The following is a 22025-nucleotide window of genomic DNA, read 5'->3' on the forward strand; positions in this document are numbered from 1 at the left end:
TCAGTTTCCTCCACTCCAGGCACAGGCTGAGGCAGGTACGGTTGAACCCAACAGTTTTATTGAGATTTCTTTAGTTTCTTTTTGGAATTGGTGAAACCGAAACAAAATGTAATAAAACCTCCAGAAAAAATATTAAAAGAAAGAGGAAAAAAAAAAAAAAAAAGAGAAAGCCCCCCGCCATCACCCCCACCCCACCAAGGCACTTCTGGGGGCACCGACCCCCCCCAGGACGGGCAGGTAAACAAGCCGGCTTCTCTGTACCACACCGGCCAAATGCGCCGCAGTCCCGGGGCCAGGCAGCCCCAGCGCTTGCCTGCCCCTCTCCCCCTCCATCAATAAACCCGATTTCCCCCTTTTTTACCCCGATTTGGAGGCCATCTCTTGGCCTCCTGGGGGTGGGGGAAAGGCGGCTGGAGGGGGGTGAAGGTGCTGGGGGGGGGGGCTTTCAGGAAAAAAAAATCAAGAGCTGCCGTCTGAGCCCGGGGGCTTCTCTGTACTCACGCCCCGCGCCTCAGCACACAATAAATACACCGCTAGAAAAAAACGTTCAAGTATGAAGGGCCAAATCCCTCCCCTTTTTCCCCCAAAAATATATATATAAACCTCAGCCGAGCCCCCCCCCCCCCAGTGCCAAGCTGGGGGGCAGGAAGGGGAGGGGGGGGTTGTGCAGTTGTGGAGTCACTTCAGCTTTCTTATAAAGAAAAAAAAGAACCATAAAACATTTTCCTCCGGTACCAAACCTGCACAGGGGGTTTGGAGAGCAGGGGGGGAGCGGTTTGAACGCCACTGTCCGTCTGTCCCCACCCCCACCCCCCAAAAACGTGCATCCTCCGAGAGAAGAGAGGTTTAAAATCTGCGTTAAGAACAAAACCAGCACCAGTGAGGTCCCAGCGGGAAAGGGGGGGAGCCGAAATGTTGTGTTCCCCCCCGCCCCGCCCCGCAGTGGGACAGCAAGAGTCCAGGTGGGGGGGAAGCGCTCGGGGCTTTTTGCCGTCTCTGAGCTCAGACGTCACATGAGATTTTAAAAAGAAGCCGGAGGGATCGGCGGCCGCGGAGGTGGGGGGGGACATGGGGGGGGGGCTCGGGGAGAGGCACGAGGCCGCGCGTGGTCCCCACGCAACCGAAACAATGGCGAGAGAGAGAGAGAAAGAGAGAGAAAAAGGGAGTGTAGGGGGGAGACACGGGGCCAGGAGAACCTGGGGGGGCTGAGGAGCTCTTTCCCCCAGAGCCCGCGAGCTTCTCTGTAACCTACGCCCGCAGGAGTGGGGGGAAAAAGCCTAACAAGGCTTTTTTTTTTTTTTTTTTTTTTTTTTCAGTATTTTAGTTTTTTGGGAACTTCCCAAGGGAAACTGTCCCTACCAAAGTGGCCATAGGCTGCGGTCCTCTGATAGAGGGGCTTCTTCAGATCCAGATCCCTGGAATATACAAGTCCTCAACTCAGTAAAGAGGATCCGGCCCCACGCTCGCCCCTTCCCTGCCTGGCCGGGGGGTCTGCGGCATCACCTCCGTCTCCTCCCCATCCCCGGGGGGGCGGTTGGAGCTTCCCCGGCTGCCCCCCCACCCCACCGCCCCCCAATTCCTGAGAAGCCGGAGAAGCTCCAAGCGCTCGGCTCTCGGTGGATACTTACCCCCGTCCGCGCCCGAAAGCGCTTTATCTTCCGGCATAAGTGGCTCTCCTTGCCGGTTCCAGTTGCACCAGGCGGTGACCGCGGCTGCTCTGGGGAGGGGACCCCCACACGCTGCCACCGCCCCAGTGTCCCCCCACTTCCCTCTCCCAGCGGCGCGTGTCCCCCCCTCTCCGACGCCCGTTACCTGACGATCACCCCGGGGCGGAGGTCAAAATTCTTCTTGACGATCTCCAGCAGCTCCCGCTCGCTCTTCTGCGAGGTGCCGTAGTGGAAGATGGAGATGGACAAGGGGTGGGACACCCCGATGGCATAGGAGACCTGGGGGGGGGGCACAAATTAAGTCCAAGGAGCCCCCCCGCAAAATGATGGGGAGGGGGAGACCCGCCTACACCCACCTGCACCAGCACCCTGCGGCACAGCCCGGCCTTGATCAGGGACTTGGCCACCCAGCGCGCGGCGTAGGCAGCCGAGCGATCCACTTTGGTGTAATCCTTCCCCGAAAAGGCGCCGCCGCCATGGGCCCCCCAGCCCCCATAGGTGTCCACGATGATCTTGCGGCCAGTCAGACCGGCGTCACCCTGCCAGGGACAAACACCGTCACCGCCGTGCCGCCACCACCACCGCATCGGCACAGCTTCACCAGGAGAGCTGCCAGTACCTGGGGGCCACCGATGACGAAGCGGCCGCTGGGCTGGAGGTGGTAGATGGTATCCTCGTCCAGGTACTTGGCTGGCACCACCGCCTTGATCACCTTCTCCTTCAGCGCGTCCCGCATCTCATCCAGGCACACCTCCTCGTCGTGCTGCACTGAGATGACGATGGTGTGCACCCGGATGGGGATGACAGCGCCGCGGTCCTGCATGTACTGCACCGTTACCTGCCAGGGAGAATGCCGGGGCCGTCAGGGGACTCAGTGAGAGGTTTGGGGACTCAGGGGAGAAGTTTTTGGGACCCCCAAGGTATTGGGGCTCCCAGTGAGGTCTGGCGGAGCCCTCACCTGCGTCTTGGAGTCAGGGCGCAGCCAGGGCAGGGTGCCGTTACGCCGCAGCTCTGCCAGTTTGGCGTTCAACTTGTGGGCCAGGACAATGGTGAGGGGCATGCACTCCTCCGTCTCATCCGTGGCGTAGCCAAACATCAGGCCCTGCGGCAGAGGGAGGGGGCGATGAAACCACGACTCCTCTGGACGAACTGCAGTGGCTCACGCGGCACGGGGACTCACCTGGTCCCCGGCGCCGATGTCCTCCTCGCTGCGGTCCAGGTGGACGCCCTGGGCGATGTCGGGCGACTGCTGCTCCAGGGCTACCAACACGTTGCATGTCTTGTAGTCAAAGCCTGGGGCAGAGCAGAGGCTGCGATGAGCCCGGTGCGCCGATCCCCACGCCAGTGGTGAGCTGGCGACCTGCCCCAGCACGTACCTTTGGAGGAATCGTCATAACCGATGTGCTTGATGGTGTCCCGGACCACCTTCTGGTAGTCGACGGCAGCCCGGGAGGTGATCTCCCCCGCCAGCAGGATCATCCCCGTCTTTGCCACCGTTTCTGAAGGGAAAGAGGAGGACGTCAGCGCCAGCGTCACCCACCCAGCATTGGCGTCACCCACCCAGTGTCCCCGGGGAGTGACTCACCACAGGCCACCTTGGCGTCGGGGTCCTGCTTGAGGTGGGCATCCAGGACAGCGTCACTGATCTGGTCGCAGATTTTATCTGGGGGAGGGGGACAGAGAGCTGGAGGCCATCACGGCAGCGCGGCACAGCCCTTCCTTCCTGAGCCGTTGTCCCTCGGCACAGCTGAGTGCATGCTAAACTGGGAACTGGAGCTGCAGCTGAGCACAAGCCGCCCCTTAAGCTGGCAGCCTCCCGCAGCGCACACAGCCCTTGCCTTGTCCCCGTGCTGGGTTATTAGCCTGGAATTTCAGGCATTTACCAGTTAAGCTCCAGTTACAGCAGGGTCAGGCCTTGGGCTCAGCCACCTACGGCACCACTAAAGGGGCCCGGCACCCCCTTCTCCAGCCCTGGCTTTCTGAATCCAGAGCATGCCAGCTTCCTGGCAGCTTTGCCCCTGGCTCCCGGGTGGGTGCCTGATGCTGGTAGCTGCCTTGGAGCCCGCCCGGCCAACTCCCACCGGATACCCAGTTCCCTCCAGTACCCGGGATGTTTTATTCTGGAAGAGGGAAAGCCCCCTCCTGCTCCCGGAGCTTCCCAAAGGCCGCTTGGGGCCGAGTGGTGAATAAGCAACTTCTCTGGAATTGCGGATGTCCTTGGCGGCGACCTTTCGGGCCGGATTTGGGAGAGGATGAGGCAGCGCCTCGCTGGGGCAAAAGGAGGCGGCTCCCCCGCCTACTTCTCGGGGTGAAAGAGCGAAGGAATGGACCTTACACCTGCACGCGGTTGCTAAACTCCCTTTTCCCTTGGGGCAGCACGTGATCTCAGGTACAGGGAGCCCTTCCAACAAGGAGGGTGGGAAGCCCCAAGGGTACCCCCAGACCGGCCACAGGGCTTTGCTTACGCCATCAGGCGATGTGGGTGCTGGCGGCCGAGCCAGAGCTACCTACGCTGTAGGGTGATGGAAAACCACATCTGCAGGGTGCTGGGTGGGATGGCTGGCTAGGAGTGCCCAGGCAGTGGGTGCTGGCAGCCGCCTGCGGGCAAAGGGAGGCAGCTGCCTGCGCAGCTTTCCAGTCATGTGCCCAAAACCGGCGAGCACAAAGGCAGGGAGGGAGGCCGGCACGTCATGGCACCGCGCTGCAACACGGCCTAGGAGCTCAGGGGCTGGGGGTGGGGGCTGTCCTAAAACAGCCCCCACGGGGGTCCTGACCCTCCAGCTACGGGGTGGGGGAGCACATCTGGGGAACCCTAAGCAGGGCGGGCAGGCAGGGTGCTCCATCACCACCCAGGCAGCCCAGCGCTGGGTGGGGGGCAGCAGACCCAGGGACACCCACGGTGGGGGGAGCAGGGTGCTCCGGGGGTGGTTCCCCACTGGACCCTGCCCCGGAGGGGGGGGGGGGGGGTGTCCCTCATTGGGCCTGTCACGGCCCCAGCAGCCACGCTGCCAGCCAGGACCCCCCCATGGACAGCCAGGCTGCGGAGGCGGGCAGCCCACGGGGAACTGGGGACACTCCGGGGGGGGGGGGGGGGGGGGCGGGACACACCTGGTCCCGCCGCCGCCACCCTCCGGGAGCTGCTTCGTCACCGCGGCCCCCGACCCCCCCCATCTCGTTGCGTCAGCCGGTAAGGACCCCCTCCCCCCCGGTGCGTGTCGTGTCGTGTCCCGTGTGTCGTCGTGTCCTCGCCCGTGTTCCCCCCCCCCCCGCGCCCACCCCACGCGGGAAGCACGTGCGCGCCGGGGCCCGCAATGCGGCGCGCGCCGTCCCGCACTGCGCGCGCGCCCGGTGGCGTCACCGCAACCCCCTCCCCGCCCCCCCAACCTGTCCGCCACGACCCCCCCCGGCCCCCCTCTCCTTCCTCCTCCTCCTTCTCCCCCCGCCCGCCTCAAGGCAGCCGCGCGCCGCCGGGCCGCGCCTGCGCGCTCGTCGCCCCGCCGCGGCCCGCACCTGGGTGCCCCTCGCCCACGGACTCGGAAGTGAAGAGGAAGGTGCCCTCCTCGATGAACACCTCGTGGAAGCCGTTAAGTTGGCCGTTCATGGCGGCGGCGGAGGAGTGAGCGGCGGCGAGCCGGAGAGCAGCGAGAGACAACAGAACGCTTGAACGGCCGCGGCGGACTAAGTGGGGCGCCCGCCGCCCCGCCTCTATTTATATCCTCTTCGCCCCGCCCTGCCGCCTCACACTGCCAATGGCGAGCGCCGAAAGCGCCGCGGGGGCGGGGCGGCGGAACCACTGCCGGCGGGTGGGGGAAGTGCGTTACGTAACGCCGAGCGCGGCCTTTCGTCCTGCGGCTGCTTCCCGTCCCCCGGCGTCAACCGGGCGTCAACGGGACCGAGAGAGCGGTCAGGCCCTCCGGCCTTCCTTCCAGGGCGCGGCGGAGCGGGTGCGAACCGGCGTCCCCCGCCGCTCTCCCCCCGGCGCGGCCTCATGGAACCTCCCGCGCGGCCCGGCGGCGCTAGGCGCGGGACGGTGGGCGCAGGCGCCTTTTGGCGCCGCGGGACGCGCATGCGCACTGCGTTTTCCGCGGGTAGCGAGGACGGCCCCTCCCCGCCGCCGCCATCTTGCGGACTGAGCCGCCCCGCCATTGTGCGGCCCTTGGGCCTCCGCCGCCCGCCTTCCGTCCCCGCTCCCCGGCACCGGCTCCCCGCGCCCCGCCATTCTCCCCGGGCCGCCTGCCTGTCCCTCGCCCCCATCCGCCCCATCCCGACGCCTCCTGCCCCACCCCAACACCTCCTGCCGCCATCTTGTGACAACAGGCAGCGGCACCGCGACGGCCAAGCTGGCGCAGGCTGGGCTGAGCCCCACCACCCGGTACCGGCTCCCCGGGGCTGCCCAAGGCACTGCAGCCTGGTAGGACGGGGCCGAGGCTGCGGCAGAGTGGTGGACAGCACCCAGGGCCAGCGGCCATCGGGGCCTCTTGGTGCCTGATGCAACCAGCCGTCGGTGTTGCCAGTGCTGGAGCCTTCCCAGCTCCCTCCTCCTCCTTCTCCTCCCGCCGGCCCGTGGCACCTGCCCGGCTGCCGGCCAGGCACAGCTCGGCCCCTCCCCAGGGTCAGGTGCCAGCATGCAAAGCCCCAGGATGCAGCTGCTGGCGCCGGCGTCTCCCTGGCAGCCTGGATGGGCAGCAGCAAGGGGCGGGCTGGGCAAGGACCTGCGTGGCCAGGATGGACGGACACCTGGCACCCACCTGCCCATGGCAAATGGGACACTCCCAGGAGCCACAGCAGCAGGTCAGGCAGATACCCTGGACAGATAGACAGCTGGGACCCTGATACCCAGGACAGACAGACACCCCGCACCCCCAGGTCCAGGACAGACACCTGGCACCCACCTGCCTGTGGGGCAAATGGAACACCCCCAGGACCCACAGAGGCAAGTCAGACTGACACCCTGGACAGACAGACAGCCGGGACCCTGATACCCAGGACAGACGGACAGCCGTGCCTCAGTGCCAGCAGGGGCGGGGCCCGGCCCACGGGAGAGCCCCGGCCATGTGGGGCCAGGGGGGCGGAACCCTGGGGGCACGCCCCGCCCCTCCCACCGCCTACTTGCATAGGGGGCGGGGGCAGCGCAGCTGAGGGTGTATTTACATAGGGGGCGGGGACAAATCTGCATTTGGCGCGGGACAGCGCCGTGCTGGGACCCACCGCCCAGCCCCGGCTATCGTCTTCCCCCTACACTAACCCCCCCCTCCCGCCCCCCTGGAGCCTTCCTCCCCCACACCAACACCACAGGAAAGGCGTGGGTTTGGTTTTTTTTTTTTGTAAAAAATGGTTTATCCTTTCCATTTTTGTATAAAACCCAGGGGAGCAGCCGAGCCCCTCGCCCCCCCCCCCCCCCCCCCGACTGCTGCCGCCTGGCAAGGTACAACTTTGTGTCAAACTTTAAATCTAAAGCCCATACCAATGTTTTCTCCTCTCTACAGTCAATTGTCTATGCTCTTCCTTTGAACTATGACTTAAAAAAAATTCCACGTATCCCCAAGATTTCTTCTGTCCCAGGTACAGTACGATGACGGGAGGGAGACGGCTGCTTTTTTTTTTTTTTTCCTCCTCTCTATGCCGTTTTTTGTTGTCCCTTCTTCCCAATCAGAGACTTGTGGATGTGGGGGATAACACCTGCAGAGAGAAGAAGAGGACTCCCATCAGATACTTCCCAAAAAGCTCCAAGAAAATCTCAATTCCCAGCAGAGTTTTGTGATAACCCGGCACAAACGTTTCCTTCCAGTCAGATCTGGGAAAGCAGTGAGCCGCTGGTATTTATGCCAAATTCCCATGTGTTTTCCTGTATTCTTCCCCCGCCTTCTCACTAAAATTCCCAGTTAGGGACAGGAACAAGGGAAGGGGGCAGCAAGGACGATACCCACCTCCACCGGCAATGGTGGCTTTGATCAGGGAATCCAACTCTTCATCGCCACGGATCGCCAGCTGCAAGTGACGGGGAGTGATCCGCTTGACTTTGAGATCCTTCGAAGCATTCCCCGCCAGCTCCAGCACCTGCCGAGAAATCGGGAAGACACTCGGGATCCCGAGGGACGCAGGATTTATTTTTTTTTCTAATTTATTTTATTTATATTTTGTTTTGGTTTGGTTTTTTTAAATGGAGGAAGGCAAAGCGTGGGGACCTACCTCAGCAGTGAGGTACTCGAGGATGGCGGCGCTGTAGACGGCAGCGGTGGCACCCACTCGCCCGTGACTGGTGGTGCGAGTCTTCAGGTGTCTGTGGATCCGGCCCACCGGGAACTGGGGTGGGAGCAATCAACACCTCCTTAACACCTAGAGCCCCCCATACACCATAGGCCCCAAGCGACTTCCCACCCTGCGTGTCTACGGCTTCCAGGAGCTCCTAGAATGACGTTAATGACGTTAACATGAGTTTTAACGAGGGCACGGCTGAGGGAGACACAAAGCCAGATCTTCCCCGCACTTTTCCCCATGGGATTCCATCATAATTATCCAAATTAATCCTCACACCCTCTCTGTAGGAGAGACAGATCCTGCCCAAGTCAGGACACAGCTGGGAGCAAACAGCCCCCATGGTCCTCATCCCTCCATGATGACGACACAAATCACAAAACATTAAGTTTTTTACCCAAAAAGAAAAATAAAAGAAGAGGGTTTGGGGCAACCTGCCCATCAGGAAGTGGAGGTTTTACTCAGAAATTCACATTTTATGATGAGATTGGGGAACCAGCAGGCGCCGCTGTGCCTCACCTGCAGCCCGGCTCTCTGTGAGCGCGACACCGCCTTCGCCTTGGCCTTCCCGCTGTCCTTCCCCGCCTTACCACCAGCCTGCAAGAGAGAAACGCACCTATTAATTAATCTTAATAAAGCCAGAGAGACCTGCTGCACTGTAATCCAGAGGCAAACACGCTCTCTGGCGCTGCAGGAAACTTGTGGCCTCTCGAACAACCCAAAATGAGGTGAATTCGAGGGGACAAGGTGGGGGCTTGAGGGGTGCAGCAGCTGCTTTATCGCCCTGGGCGTCTCCCTCTCTCATTTCCTGCTACTGCTATTCCCATTATTTTCCAGTAAATACCAAACGGGGGGAAAACCAGCCAAAAGAACCCATTTGGTTTGGTGGTTTGGTGTTTGTTTTTTTTTCCAGCAGTTGTGAGAATGGTTTGATTTCAGACTCGTTTGCTCTGCGCTGAAGGCACACGCTGAGACAGGTCGCACGGCAGGATGCTGTTTCTGTACATAGGAATTTGCAGCCCAGGCCTTTGGAATTCAAGGGCAATCCCCTTCCTGCTCCGGAGCGGAAAATCATCAGGGAGCCCCAGAAATCACAGATTTAATAAAATATTGCGTTGTAGGGGGCGGCTGAAACCCCGAAGTGCAAGAGTTTGGAAGCCACCAAGAAATGAGGAAGAACTAAATGTGGGTTTGCCAGGCTCTCTCACATCCGCCTTAAGGAAATCGATCGATTCAAGGGATATTGAAAGAAACCATGATGTCACTAACAGCTAACGAGAGCCATTTCTAATGAAGGTGAGAGCAGCAGAGGGACGCAGCAGGCCAGTCAGAAAGAGCCTGCGCCCTCCACGTGAAAAATCACGTTACCAACCCAAAATCTGGTCCTTTTAAGAAACAACAGAAACTATAACCCGCAAAATTAAGTCTCCCAGCCCACGACGAGCAGAGAACTGCAGAGGGAAAGTGGGGCCCTAAAACACACTGGATACTGGTAATCCCTATTTTTACACCACATATCAATCCCCACAATCCCCATCCCCTTCTAAAAGAAGGAATTATGGCTTACTGTGAGGGAGCTGAAAGCTGCCACCAGGCCTTCCCACTCATTTAGGAGAACTGCAGGATCCAGAGATACCCAGGAGACAGAGGTGACGCTAACTGAGCGCATTAATCCTTAAAATAAGACACCAGCTTAACACGGGAATGTCCAAGATCCACGTCCCGTCCCAGTGAAGTGGGAGTTAACACCATGCGCTTGCACCGGCTGGGGAGCGCCAGCCCAGTTTAAAGGGGGAAATATTTAATCTGGAGGTGATAAAGCACGAAGCGGCGCTGGGCCAGGTTGGCAGGAGAGCCAGGCCGGCATCCCGCAGCACCGAGCACAGGTGGGTTCTTCCCCGAGGCTGCCAGCGGTGATCCGGCTGCGGGATTGCTGGCACCTGGCAAAACCGCTCAATGTTTTGGCAGCCGACACCCGGACAGGAGTGTCTGTAGAAGCAGTTGGCTCTCGTTTGTTAGGAGAGCGGCTGAGGGATGACTTGGAGACGTGTCTAGAATCGCTTTGAAGCGCCAACTTGACGCTGCCTTCACTGCAGTGAAGCATCAAGAGTTACTTTTATCAGTAGAAAACATCATTCAGTAAAACTTAAAAAAATCAGGAAGGGGGATTTGGGGATATTTCCTTGCTCTAGAAATAAAAGGCAGCTCTGGGAAAAGCCCTGGCTGTTCACACTGAGGGCTTTTATCAGCCAGCTGTGAATTTTCCCATTACTCCGTCAAGTTTTTCAGCCGTCAGCTGCCCACCTGATGGTTCTTTACACGATATTTGACTAAAAAGAGGGAAGAAAAGTCTCACAGCAGAAGTACCGAGGGTTGTCTCCATCTTCACCAACGTCAAAACCCTCTGGGTTTGCAGAGGAAACACCGCAACAGTTTCCCACAGCTGAGCCGCCACCGGCTCCCTGCGGAAGCTCATCCCCCTCCCGGCCGCAGTCCCAGCGGAGGAACGAGGGCTCCTTGACAAACATAGCGTTCACAGCACACAGATCTCCTTCTCTTCCTCGGGAAGAAGCGCTTGCGGGGGCTAAGTTGGGTCGGAAACAGCAGTGATTCGATTCTTCATCTGGAGGGGACCATGCTGACAGGCACAGGAATGCGATGTCTCCTTCCCTTCTCCCCACAGAAGTCACTCACTGAAAACACATTCCCATACCAAAACGCCACCAGATTTAACACACTGGATCTCTCGCAGCAGGCAAACAACTTTTTTTTTTTTCTTGTTGCTTCAAACACGACTAAAATACTTCAAAAAGCAACTTTTTATCTATTGCCACAAGTTCCGAGATACCCTCCGGCAAGAGTTGCATAATCTCAAAGCGTTTCCACGTCAACCCTCAGCAACCCCGGGCCCTTATCTCCCGCCTGGGAACCTCCTCTCCTCTGTATCCTAACTGACAGTTACAGACCCTGCAACCGTGACTTCCACAACTTTCAGACCCCAAGCCACACGAAGAAGGCATCAGGGAGGATTAAACCCCAACCTTCTCCTGCCACTGTTGCCACAGAATCAGACTCTGCCGAGAGCCAACGTGCACAGAGATGTCAGTTAGAATCTAAACTGTGGAAATCCAATGCTCCTTGGGGAAGGGGCTACCTCGGCAAGGCAGCCGGGCCGCTTGACAGGCATCCTTCAGGCCACTCTGACACGTTTTACACCCCTGACAGTCACTTCCTTACTACACAATCAACTTTTAAAATATATTAAGCACGGAAAGTAGCTGTAAAGAGGCAGTTTCCCTCCAAAAGCCGATGAAATAGAGGCAGTTTCCCTCCAAAAGCCGACGAAATAGAGGCAGTCACGGTGTCTCCCAGCCTCCCCGGGAAAGCTTTGACAGCACAACGGAGTCACCGGCTCCGCCGCTCGCTCTCCCTCCGGCCCGATCGGCGGGGCCGGCTTTTCGGGAAGCGGCACGAATCCTCTCCCGAGGGGCCTCGTCGGCGAGAAGCTTCGGTTACACAACGGCGGCGGCCCCGGGGACCGCGGGGGGGGGGTATGGGGGGAGACAGCAGACCGAAACGGTTTTCGGCGCATTTCCAGGCGCCCTGTCAACGGGAGGCTGCCGCGGGAGCCCCGCGGGAAGGGCAGGGAGCGGCGCCGTGCCCAAGGTCACGGATCGGTGACAGAACCCGGCACAGGAGCCGCCCGTTTCCCCCCCCCAACCCCACCCCCCACCTCCGCGGCCCCGGTCTCTCGCCGAGAGGAACGGCAGCCGATGCCCGACCCCGGATCACCGCTGACAGCGGTGGCTCCGGCCCCCGCCAGGCGGCCCTGTCATCTCCGGGCCTGCGGCCAGCTGCCCCGGCCCAGCAGGGAAGCGGAACCTCCCGGCCTCGGCCTCCCACCGGCTCCGCTACCGGTCCCGGAGCCCCCAGAGGAGCCGGACCGAGCCCGGCCGCCGCCCCCGCCGCTCACCATAGTGCCGCCGCCGCCGCCTGAGCTCCGGTCCCGAGTCCGCGCTGGAGCCGCCTCAGGAGCCGCCAGACAATAACCCGCCCGAGCGCGAGGAGGGAGCCCGGCCTGCCGCGGCGGCCCCAAGCCAATCAAGGCGTCCCATACTAGTTTGAACATCCGGCTACCGCCAATCCAGGCGCCGCTTCTTACCCCCTCACTGGCTCCGCCCCGCGGCCCGTTTAACGGCTGTTTTTCGTTTGCACACGGCACGCAGGGGTGAGGGCGGGGGGCGTGCCCGGCGGCTCCGAGCCGGTGGGCGGTGCAGCGGAGTGACGTGATCGCCTACCAATCGAAAGAGCCGGCCGTCTCGCGAGAGGCGGGGCCGGGCAGACAGACAGCTCGCGCAGCCAATGGAAGGAGAGAAGCCTTTCCCGCCCAGTCTCTCCCCCCGCCCCCCATGTTGTTTGTTTGCGCGGAGAGGGGGAGGGGGCGGATGCGGCGCTGAGGGGAGCGGGGCGGCGGTGGGGGGTTCGCCCGGCTCCGCCACCGTTCCAGGCGGGTCCCGGGCCCCGTTCTGCGGACGCGGTCCCCGTCCCTGTCAGGGCCGTTGGTGGGTCCCGCCGGGACTCCCCGGTCGTGGGCCGGGGTCTCCCCGGGCACCGGGGCTCGGCTCCTGACAGGGCCAGGGGCCCGCGGCCTCTGTAGGCCTTAGGACCGCTCCGTACACCCCCGGTATCGCCGCCCCACTTCTCCCCTCCGCCCGCTTCGGGGGTGGACGGAGCTTCCCACCCACTCCCCGCCCGGCCCAGGCCCTGTCATCACCTCCACAGCCGACTGAAGGGCTTGGGCCTGAGGCACAGCCTAGAAAGACTTAAACCTCGCTTATAAACTGCTGCGCTTGGCCCAGCCCGGCCACTGCCTGTGCCAGGTCAGTGCCCGGAGGAGGCGGCTGCCGGCACGGGCACCACCGAGGTGAGGGGAATCCTTCCCAGGTGACGCTGAGGCCCGGTGGTGGCTCTGAGTCCTTCCCCGTGTGTTTTTCAGGAAATGCAGAAATAAAGGCTGCTCCTGCCCCTCCTGTAGGGTAAGAAGGGCAGGGGCAGTGAGGTAACACAGACTGTCCCATCAGCCCCGGGGGAGGGATTTGGGCCGGGGCTCATGACACAGGGGGACATAGAGAAGGAAAAGGGATGGTCGTTGGTAACAGCAGGGATAAAATACGGCCAAAAAAAGCCCCAAAAATTCCTGGTCCACACTGTCACGGGATGGGGAGGGTTGGGGGTGTGCTAGGAAAGAGTGTGTCACAGGAAATAAAACCTTTAATTTCTCAGGATGAGCCGATTCCAGCATCAAACTGAACCCGATTTATGTGCCAGGGTTAATTTTATAGGAGAAAATTTGGATTTTAGAGAGCAAGGGTCGATTGCTTAACAGGAGCAACTTCGGGAGCGTTAAGCTCCCGCGCGATGCAGCCCCTGCCTCGGGATGGTGGAAGGAGCTCCCAAGCCTGCCCTGCCCCGCCCCAGGTAGGGGAGCGCCAGGCTGGGGAGGAGGAGGAGACGAGAGGGACAAGGGAGGCACCTTTGCCCTGTTGCTGTCCCACCCTGGGTGTCCCAGACGCCTTGGCTCACGCCCTACCCTGTGCCTCAGTTTCCCTCCAGTGCCAGGCAGAGTGTGGGGGGGCCCCTGCCCCTCGCTGCAGCTGCTGTGGGAGGGTGCCTCTGTGACCCTGCTGGGGGCCCTGAGCCCCTCCCTGGCCCCACAGCTGCTCCTGCTCCCCCCTTGGAAGGAATGCTGCCTGCACCTGCCCCACAGGCAGCAACTGCTGCATATCCAGGCCCCCCCCAGCTGTCCCCCGACAGCCCCCCGGCTCCGTGTGGGGAGGGCCAGAGCAGCTGCCCACCCTGGCATCCAGGGGACGTGGGGGATGGGGTCCCCAGGGACACCGCCAGCTGCTCCCCAAGGGGCGAGGGACCCTGGTTGGAGAGGGTCTGCCCCCCCCCCCCCCGCCAGGGACGGGGTCAGGCCAGGCCCCGGCTGCCTGTGGTGTCGGGGACAGGCGGCGGCGGTGGTGGCGGGTTTGCGGTGCCGCGGCGGGCGGCAGCAGCTCATGCGCAGGCGGCTCCCGCTCGTGTCCTCAGATGAGCCCATGCCCGCAGGGAGCCGCAGAGCTAAATGCGGCGCGGGCTGCGGTGCCTGCGTCACCGCACGCTGGCCAGACGCGGGCCGCCTCGCTGCTGGGGGCGGCATGGGATTGCCGACACCCTGCCCAGCACAGGCCGCACACCACGCACATGGTGGTGAACGCGCCACGCAGCTGTGTGCGCAGCGCACACGCCTTGTGCAGGGCACGCATGCCTTACACCTGCTCACACGCCATGCAGCCGCGTGCACGGCGTTCGTGGCTTGCCGGGCCGGTCTGCGCACACCAGCGTGCGTGAGCCGTGATGCATGCTACACGCATGTGCCGTGCCAAACCCTCCTCCCTCCCCATGGTGCCAATCCCTTGCAACCCCAAGTGCCCCCCAGCTCCCTGTGGTGCTCCCCACAGCTGCCCCAGCTCTGGGCACCCCCTTTGGGGACAGGGCCCTGCTTGGGGACAAGGTGGCCCCTCAACATGCCCGTCCTGGGGACCCTGTGTGCCCCCTCTGTGCCACCCCAAACCCTCAGGACACCTGTGTATTCCCCCCCAGAGCCCCGAAGGTCCCCAAGACACCCCCACAATGCCACTGCTGCCCCTGCCCACACCATCCCTTACCAAGACGGTGGCACTGGTGAGACCCTCCTGCCCAGGGACAGTTGGGGATCTCCCCCAATCCCCCCCCAAGGAGTGAGACGGGGCCGGGATGGGTTTTTCATTCACTTTTCCGCATACTTTTTATTTGTTACAAACATACAATTCTTTAAATATAGACTTGTAAAACTCCATTTGCAAAAATCTGCTACGGTAAGGAGTGCTCGCTAGCATGAGGAGTTCGTCACGTCGGGCGTCATCTTTGCTAGTGGTAAAATCCAGGACCTGCCTTCGGCAACCGCCGGCCGCTCCCCGGCGTCTCCCGAAGCCGCCCCGCCGGCCGCAGAGGAAGGGAGGGGGGGGGACGGGACCCCCCCCCGGGCGCCGGCAGCCCCGCGCTGGGCCGCCTAAAGTGCATGGTTTGCTTTATTTTTTGTTTTTCTTTCATTAAAAAAATAAGAGGAATAAAACTTTCTTCTTTCGTCAAGGTACTTCGGGGTGAACGTTTTGGTCTCTCAGCAGATATTGGCCGAAGCCAGTCCTGGCCCCGGTGGCTCTCGGAGGAGGATCCGGCTCTCTCCCATGCCGATGCTTTACCAACTGGCCGGCACATTTCCGTCTCTGCCTGGGGTGAAAACACGTGCCGGGGATGGGAGAGCCACCCGTGCCGGACCCGCTCTCGGCCGCTGCATCAGCATTGGTGCCACTCCGAGGCCAGAAATCCCCAGGGCCCCTCCTGCCCGCCAGTAACGCCGTGGTTTTGAGGCCTTGATGCCACCAGCAGCCACAAACCGCCTCTGGCGGGAGCAGACGCCAAGCGCAGTGCCAGAGAGACGCCGGTGCGGGGACTCCGAGGTCTCGCCTACAACCGCCAGCCTGACGGTCGCCACTGCCGTGGCGAGAAGCCACCACTGCCAGTGCCATGCTCTTTGCCAGCCATCTCTCTCCCATCTTGGCTTGATCCAAGATCCGTTCTGGCACCTGGATTCGGGATCTCACGCCGACGCACCAAACGCCAGCTCTGCTTGGCACAGGCACCGCCGGCTCGACCGGCTCCGCGAGGAAGAGGAGGGCAACAGCGCCCGCGGCCGAGCCTCACCCTATGTGGAACATCTCTCCGAGCATCCATGGAGACGCCAGCGAGCCGCCACGACGCCGAGCCGGTTCAGATTTCCCATTGGGAACCCTCTCCCAGCAAGCACGGCGGCAAATATCTGCTGAGAGATTCCTTGTGCATCAGCTCAAGTACCGTCATCACTCGCTCACGCTTCTTTTTTTTTTTCTATTTTTTCTTTTTTTTTCTTTTTTTTTTTTTTTTTTAAACTTTTTTCTTTTTTACAAGAGAAGCCGGCGAGGGGGGTTTGTTTTGTTTTATCACCAACAAGAGAAACCGCCGCTCTCCCCGGCACGGCAGCCCCAGAGACTGGTCGCCTCCCCTGGTTCATCCTCTGCCGGCAGCGAGGGACCAGGAGGGCATTCTCGTGCCCGTGACCCCGAAACGGCTGGAAACAAGGCAGGATAATTCTGATTTTCTTCCATATTTTTCTTTTGAGGGGGAAAAAAAATTGAAGCAGTTTTTAACTTTTAACAGAGCCGCTGACAGCTCTCAGCTCTCAGCCCGGACATTTTGGGTATTTACATCGATTTTGGGGCGCTATACAAGATATAAACGATTTCTATTTTGTACAGCGATAGTCGCGCTCTCAACCCATCCCTTCTGGGGCAACAGAAATCTGGAAGCTCCAAGAATTTGGGATATTTTTTCCCCCCTTCCGGTTAAAAAAACCCAAACACAAAAAAAAAAAGCAATTTTCCCCATTTTCTACAGAATCCAAACCAAAAAAAACCCCAACCAAATCTCATATATATACACACACGCGCGCGGAGATGTGTATATACATATATATATATATATAAGGGAACAATCAAACCCTCTGACCTGCTGCGCGCGCCGCCGCCTCACCACCGAATTCCCAGTGCCCCAGCTACGGGCAGGCGTTTTCGGCAAGATCTGGTCCGTTGAGAGACTCCAGCGCGGGCAGGAGCCCGGCTTCGGTGTAACCGTCATCCCGCTTTCCTCGGGGAAACGCCCTGCCTGATCCTGGGCAGCACACATGTGCGTGTGGGGAGAGGGGGGGGGCTCCCTGCCAGCTCCCCCCTCTCAGCAGCCCCAGCCCGCCATCCGCAGGCTAAAGCAAAGGAAAAAAAAACAAACCCCAAAACTCACCAAAAAACCCCAAAACTCACCAAAAAACCCCATCTCCCCCCTCGCAGAAACCACCCGAGTCCTCGCTCACACCTGAGGTGTGTCTGCCCACCTCTCCGAATCGCTCTTGCCGGCCACTGGCAGGTTAAAAAACCTTTTTTTTTTTCTTTCTGATTTTTATCTTTTTTTTTTTGGATGGGGTTTTTGTTTATGTTTTTTTGTTTTTTTTTTTTCTGCGAGATTTCTTCCCCCGACACGCTCTGCTCTTCTCACCCGTTTGCTGGAAGGTCAAATGGAGCTGCGGAAGGTTTCTGTACATAGATACATCGCTTCTCCCGCAGGAGAAAGGGTTCTGGTTGCCAAAGCGAACGCCGGCTGCGGCACTGAGTCCCGTTTTTACAGTTGTTATGATTTTTTTTTTTTTTTTTTGGCATTATTTGCCTTTTTTCCTCTTCCACGTATTTCCTAGGTGGCTACTGAGAGCCAAGCCGGGCTGGCAGTGACCCCGCCGTTACCCCAGCGTAGAAAGGTTAAGGCTAAATTACCGCAATTCAGCCAAAAAAAAAAAAAAAAAAAAAAAGGAAAAAAAAGAATATATATATATTTTTTTTATATATATATATATATATATATATATCTCATCCTCTTCAAAAATAAAAGGAGAGGTACCGCCTGCGTCTTCGCAACCGGCTCCTGGCAGCTGAACGCTGGCAAGTCCATCACCGTGGAGCCAGGCATCCCCCCCAGCGGCTGAGCGGTGGCCGCCATCTCCCCCAATCTGGAGCCTTCCAGGCGGCGTTTTGTCATTTTTTTTCTCCGCGGCAAAGAACTGAAGGCGCGCGAACACAAAAAATAGACGGATGGGTGGATACAGCAGGACGTCACTGGAAAGAGCTGCCTTAGGGTACAAAATACAGTACGGACGCGGTTCGGACATCGAGATAAAAGACTATTGCTCCCGTGTGAGTGAGGAAACCCAGTCCTTTGCGACGGAGAATTAAAAACGGGATAAACGGAAGAAATTCGCCTTAAAAATCCCTTTAAAAAGAGCTACGGAGGTGGGAAAGGGCGGGATAGGGTTTGCAGGACGGACGGACGGACAGACGACATCCCCCGGGGCTCTGCTGGGATTTGGGGCGAGGAGGGGGATGGAGTTGGCGTCTGTCCCCCTGCTCCTGCCTCGTGAAGACGAGTCGCTGCCAGCCGTACCTCGCTTCCCAATAAATACGGAGCGAGCGGAGAGAGGGAGACGCCAGGATCCGCGACAATAAATTAAGGAGGCAGCTGAGATCGGAGGGCAGGCGGGCGCAGGCTCCCAAAAAATAAGCGGAAAAATATTAATTTAAAACAAGTCCTAAAACTGGAGAAGCCGTTGGACAAGAAGACCTTGAAACTTTGGAATGAAGAGCGACGAACCCCGGTCAGTTCAGAGTTCCTGGGATAACATGGCTAAAAAAATACCTTTTGGGAAAGGGCAGGATTGACCCAATTTAGCGAAAAAAAGAAAAAAAAAAAAGAAAAAAGAAAAAAAAAAGACCATTTGAGAGTGGAAAAATCCATTTAATACGAGAGGCGATGGCTGGAGGGAGCCGCTGGCTCCAGCACACTGGCCGAGGCGGCAGAGCCAGTCCCTGCTGGTACGACCAGGTGCTTTAAAAAAAAAAAAAAAAAAAAGGAAAAAAGAGGAAAAAAAAACCCCAAACCCCCCAAAACGCCAACACCGAAGGCCGCAGCTGCCGGGGTATGGAGTCCCACTGGTGCCACCGAGCCGCCGCCGTCATCTCCGCTGGCGTCAGGTACTGGGGAACGGCAGCGAGTCGGTTTTGCTAAAGAAAAATAAAATCCAGGTGAAGAGGAGAAGGGGCAGATTTTGGCGCCCAAGGGTCCTGGTGGCACCGCCTTCAGTGCTAGTTGTGCCCGCGAAACGGTAAACGGGAAGGAAACCTGGCCGGGCCTTCCCGGTATGGAGCCGGCGTTCGCCGGAGGCCGCCTTATTTGGAGAGAAGGGGAAGATCTTGCGCCCCGTCGAGCTTTTCTTGTGCTTTGTGCCTGCATGAACCTGCCTCTCTCTGCGACCCCCCCGCAGCCAGAGAAAAAACGGGGGGGGGTGTGTGGAAACAGTAATAAATTGTCAAAACCGAGAAAGTCTTCCTTAATTCCTTAATTTTCGGGAACCTGCCAGCTTTGTGCTGGCTTGGGTGCAGGTTCCAGTTCGGGTGCCCGGAGTTTAGCAGTTTGCATCCCAAAAAAAACTGGAGGAGAAAAAAAAAAAAATCTGGAAAGGGGAAGGGAGGAAAAAAAAAAGGAAAATAAAGGAAAAATAAAGAGAGAACGGACGTTGGTCCAGATACGGCCCCCCCCGCCCCGGCTCTCACTTCCGAAAGCGCCAGCTCTGTTGCTCTCCCCTCCCGCCGCCCGGCTCCTCTTCCACCGGTGAGGGTTTCGGCGCATGGCGGCTCCTCTCGGCGCGGGCACCGGGATGCTGGTTTTGATGGTGGTGGGGGGCACCATGTCGGCACAGGCCAGGCTTTGGGAGAGGAGAGAGGATCCGGGCGGTTCCACCCCCCCGCCCCCCCAAAAAGCAGGGAGTCCTCGGGGCTGGGTGGGGGGGGTAGGGAAGGGTGCCGGTGACAGGTCCCCCATGGCAGGGGGACAGTGGTGGCTCATCCCGGCGGCAGCAAGGCGTGTGCAAGGGAGGGAGGGACGCGGCGGCGTCACGGTCGGGCCGGTTTCTCTCTCTCTCCAGTGGCGGTGGTGGAGGTTGGGGGGGGGGGGAGGGGAGTGCTGGGCACTTGGGGACCCCTTTGCCCCATCACGGGGGGGACCCCGGGGGGGGAGGGGGGGAAGGGGGTAAGGGGGAGTTGTTGGGGGGGTGGGGGGGGCCGGCGGCGGGGTCGAGGGCGGGGGAGGCTCAGTCGTCGTCCACGTCGTCGCCGTCGGAGTCATCGCCGGCGCCGCTGCCGCTGCCGGGACCCGGCGGTCCGGCACGTCGGTCGTAGAGCTTGTCCCGCTGGCGCTCCTGGATGTCGCGCATCTCCTCGGCGTAGCGGCAGAAGGCTCCACCAAACTTGGCCCAGGCCTTGTAGGGGACGGTGATGGCGTTGCGGTAGGATGGCTTCACCTCGCTCACCCGCAGGAAGACGCCGTACTTGTTGCAGCCCACATCGAAGAAGAAGCGCTTGGAGTCCACGGTGATGGATGTGCCCTCGGGCAGCTCCCCGTAGAGCCCCCCACCGCCCGGCCCGCCGCCCCCGGGGCCACCCAGCTCGTCCTCCTCGCCCCCGTAGTCGTCGATCAGCTTGGCCAGGGCGTCGCGGAACTCGATCAGGCCCTGGGCGGGCAGGGCGATGGTCTGGCCGCTCTGCAGCCCGGGGGGGCCGCCCGGGAAGCCCCCCGGCCCGCCAGGGCCACGGTTGACGGTCTGGCGGATGCGGAGGAAGCGCCCGCGTTGGTTCTCCTTCAGGTCCAGGTAGTACTTGCGGTTCTCCCGCACCAGGAACTCGCTCTTGAGGGCGCGGCGGGGGCCGGGGCCGGCGCCGTCCTCGCCGGGGGGGCCGGAGGCCTGGGCCAGCTGCTCGGGGCTGGAGGGGCCCAGCTGGGCGTAGTGCTCGATGAAGTCGCCCAGGTAGTCGCGGAACTCGGCGGCCACCGCCATGGAGAGGGTGAGGCGGCTCTTGGAGCCGCCCGCCCCCACCTCGGCGATCTTGAGGAAGCGGCCCTTGGCGTTCTGCTTGACGTCCAGGTAGAACCGCTTGTTCTGGATGTCCAGCCGCTTCGAGGCCAGCTCCTGCGTCTCCTGCTCCGGGCCCACCCCTCCGCCGCCGCCGCCGGACCCCCCGCCGGACCCGGACCCGGCCCCGCCGCCGCCGCCGCCGCCTCCTCCGCCCCCGCGGGCGGTCGCGAACCCGCCGCTGCCGCTGCCGCTGCCGCCGCGCTCGCTGCCGCTGTCCCCGTCCGCCATCTTGTCCGCCCGCCCGCCCCGCGCCGCGCCGGCCCTTCCGCGCGCGCCGCCCCGCTTCCGGCGCGCGGCCCCGCGCCCCGCCCCTCTGCGACAGGGGTGACGTCACCGCCGCACTCCGCCGCGCCGCCGCGGGCGCCCTTCCCGCCCCGCCCTCCCGCGTCACGTGGCGCAGGGAAGGCCCTGCCCGCCGCGTCCCCGCGCGCCCTCTGCCGCCGCCGGAGCCCCGCCCCGAAGCGCCGATCCCTGACGTCACCCGCGGCCCCCCCGCTCCCGGCTGTCACTCAACGGCCGCCGGCAGCCCCCATTGGCCGTGGGCGGGCCGGCCGGGCGGTGAGGCTCGGAGCCCCGCCCCGGGCCACGTGTGACGTCATGGACGGCCCGCCTGACGTCCTCGACAACGTCAGTAGCACGGGGGGGGGGCCGCCACGCCGGAGGGGGACACGACAACGACACGACCCACCGGGGACCCTTAAGCACCTCCCGGGGCCCCACGGCCACCCCCGGGACCCCCGGGGACCACCAAGCCAGGAGTCTTCTCCAAGATGCAGCAGCTGGGAGAGCCACGGCCCCTCAGCGGGCCAGCAGCCATGGCACAGGTGGCCGTCCCCCTCAGCCAGCGGGACCCAGGAGGGACCACGGGTCAGAGGAGCGGCTGCGGCGCCGGCGGTTTCTGTGACCACGGGGATGCCGTTTGAGGACGGAGGTCCCCACGGGGGAGGGACGGGCCCCAGCTCGCCCAGAAGGACCCGGGGAACCAGCACCCACTCAGCCCCCCCTCGGCCCCCAGAAGGGGCTGGAGATCGTCTCCAGGGGCTGGGGGTGACTGTGGCGAGGTCACGCCTGACCAAAGCCGTCACCTGCTACGGTGACACAGCAGTGGCAGGTGGGGGGGGGGTAGGGGGGTGTAGGAAGCTACCTGGACCTCAGGGGGGTCCTCTGCCGCCATGGTGGGTGCCGCCTCGGCCGTGTGGTGAGGCCACCCTGGAGGACTGTGTCCAGTTGTAACTCCCCCAGTACGGACAGACAGACAGACAGACAGACCCCCCCCCCCAGGGTGTAGAGCTAGGGGCAGGGTGCAGCCCAGACCTCCATTTTGGGGGACACCTTGTGTGTGTGCATGTGGCTATGATCCTCTTTGGGGTCTGTGGGGGGAACCCAGCCCCCCCTTGGTGGGTGGGTATTTTGGGGAGGGGGTGGGTCCCTTGCCCAGGCTCCCGAGCAAGCCTTACTTCTGGAGCCCCCCAACCAGG

The 22025-nt window shown here is 61.3% G+C and overlaps 3 protein-coding genes across 3 annotated transcripts; all 3 read right to left on the reverse strand.

Moving 5' to 3' along the window:
- Window positions 1–36: 36 nt before the first annotated feature.
- Window positions 37–5366, reverse strand: MAT2A (methionine adenosyltransferase 2A). Its single transcript, XM_069801232.1, has 9 exons — window positions 5178–5366; window positions 3253–3330; window positions 3044–3166; window positions 2848–2960; window positions 2626–2769; window positions 2287–2505; window positions 2024–2206; window positions 1813–1946; window positions 37–1415 (listed from the first exon to the last, which is right to left on the reverse strand). The coding sequence occupies exons 1-9, from the start codon at window positions 5266–5268 to the stop codon at window positions 1313–1315; spliced, it is 1188 nt and encodes a 395-aa protein (XP_069657333.1). The 5' UTR covers window positions 5269–5366; the 3' UTR covers window positions 37–1312.
- Window positions 5367–6974: 1608 nt separating this feature from the next.
- On the reverse strand, window positions 6975–12066 carry LOC104323538 (histone H2A.V). The gene is made up of 5 exons (XM_069801236.1): window positions 11896–12066; window positions 8442–8519; window positions 7857–7970; window positions 7595–7724; window positions 6975–7346 (listed from the first exon to the last, which is right to left on the reverse strand). Exons 1-5 carry the CDS (start codon window positions 12049–12051, stop codon window positions 7285–7287), a joined length of 540 nt encoding a protein of 179 aa, XP_069657337.1. The 5' UTR covers window positions 12052–12066; the 3' UTR covers window positions 6975–7284.
- Window positions 12067–14721: 2655 nt separating this feature from the next.
- Window positions 14722–20791, reverse strand: PURB (purine rich element binding protein B). Its single transcript, XM_069801234.1, has one exon. It carries the CDS (start codon window positions 20773–20775, stop codon window positions 19726–19728), a length of 1050 nt encoding a protein of 349 aa, XP_069657335.1. The 5' UTR covers window positions 20776–20791; the 3' UTR covers window positions 14722–19725.
- Between the last annotated feature and the right edge of the window lie 1234 nt (window positions 20792–22025).

This window comes from Haliaeetus albicilla, chromosome 13 (assembly GCF_947461875.1).
Source record: "Haliaeetus albicilla chromosome 13, bHalAlb1.1, whole genome shotgun sequence".
In the NCBI taxonomy this organism is placed as follows: Eukaryota; Metazoa; Chordata; class Aves; order Accipitriformes; family Accipitridae; genus Haliaeetus; species Haliaeetus albicilla.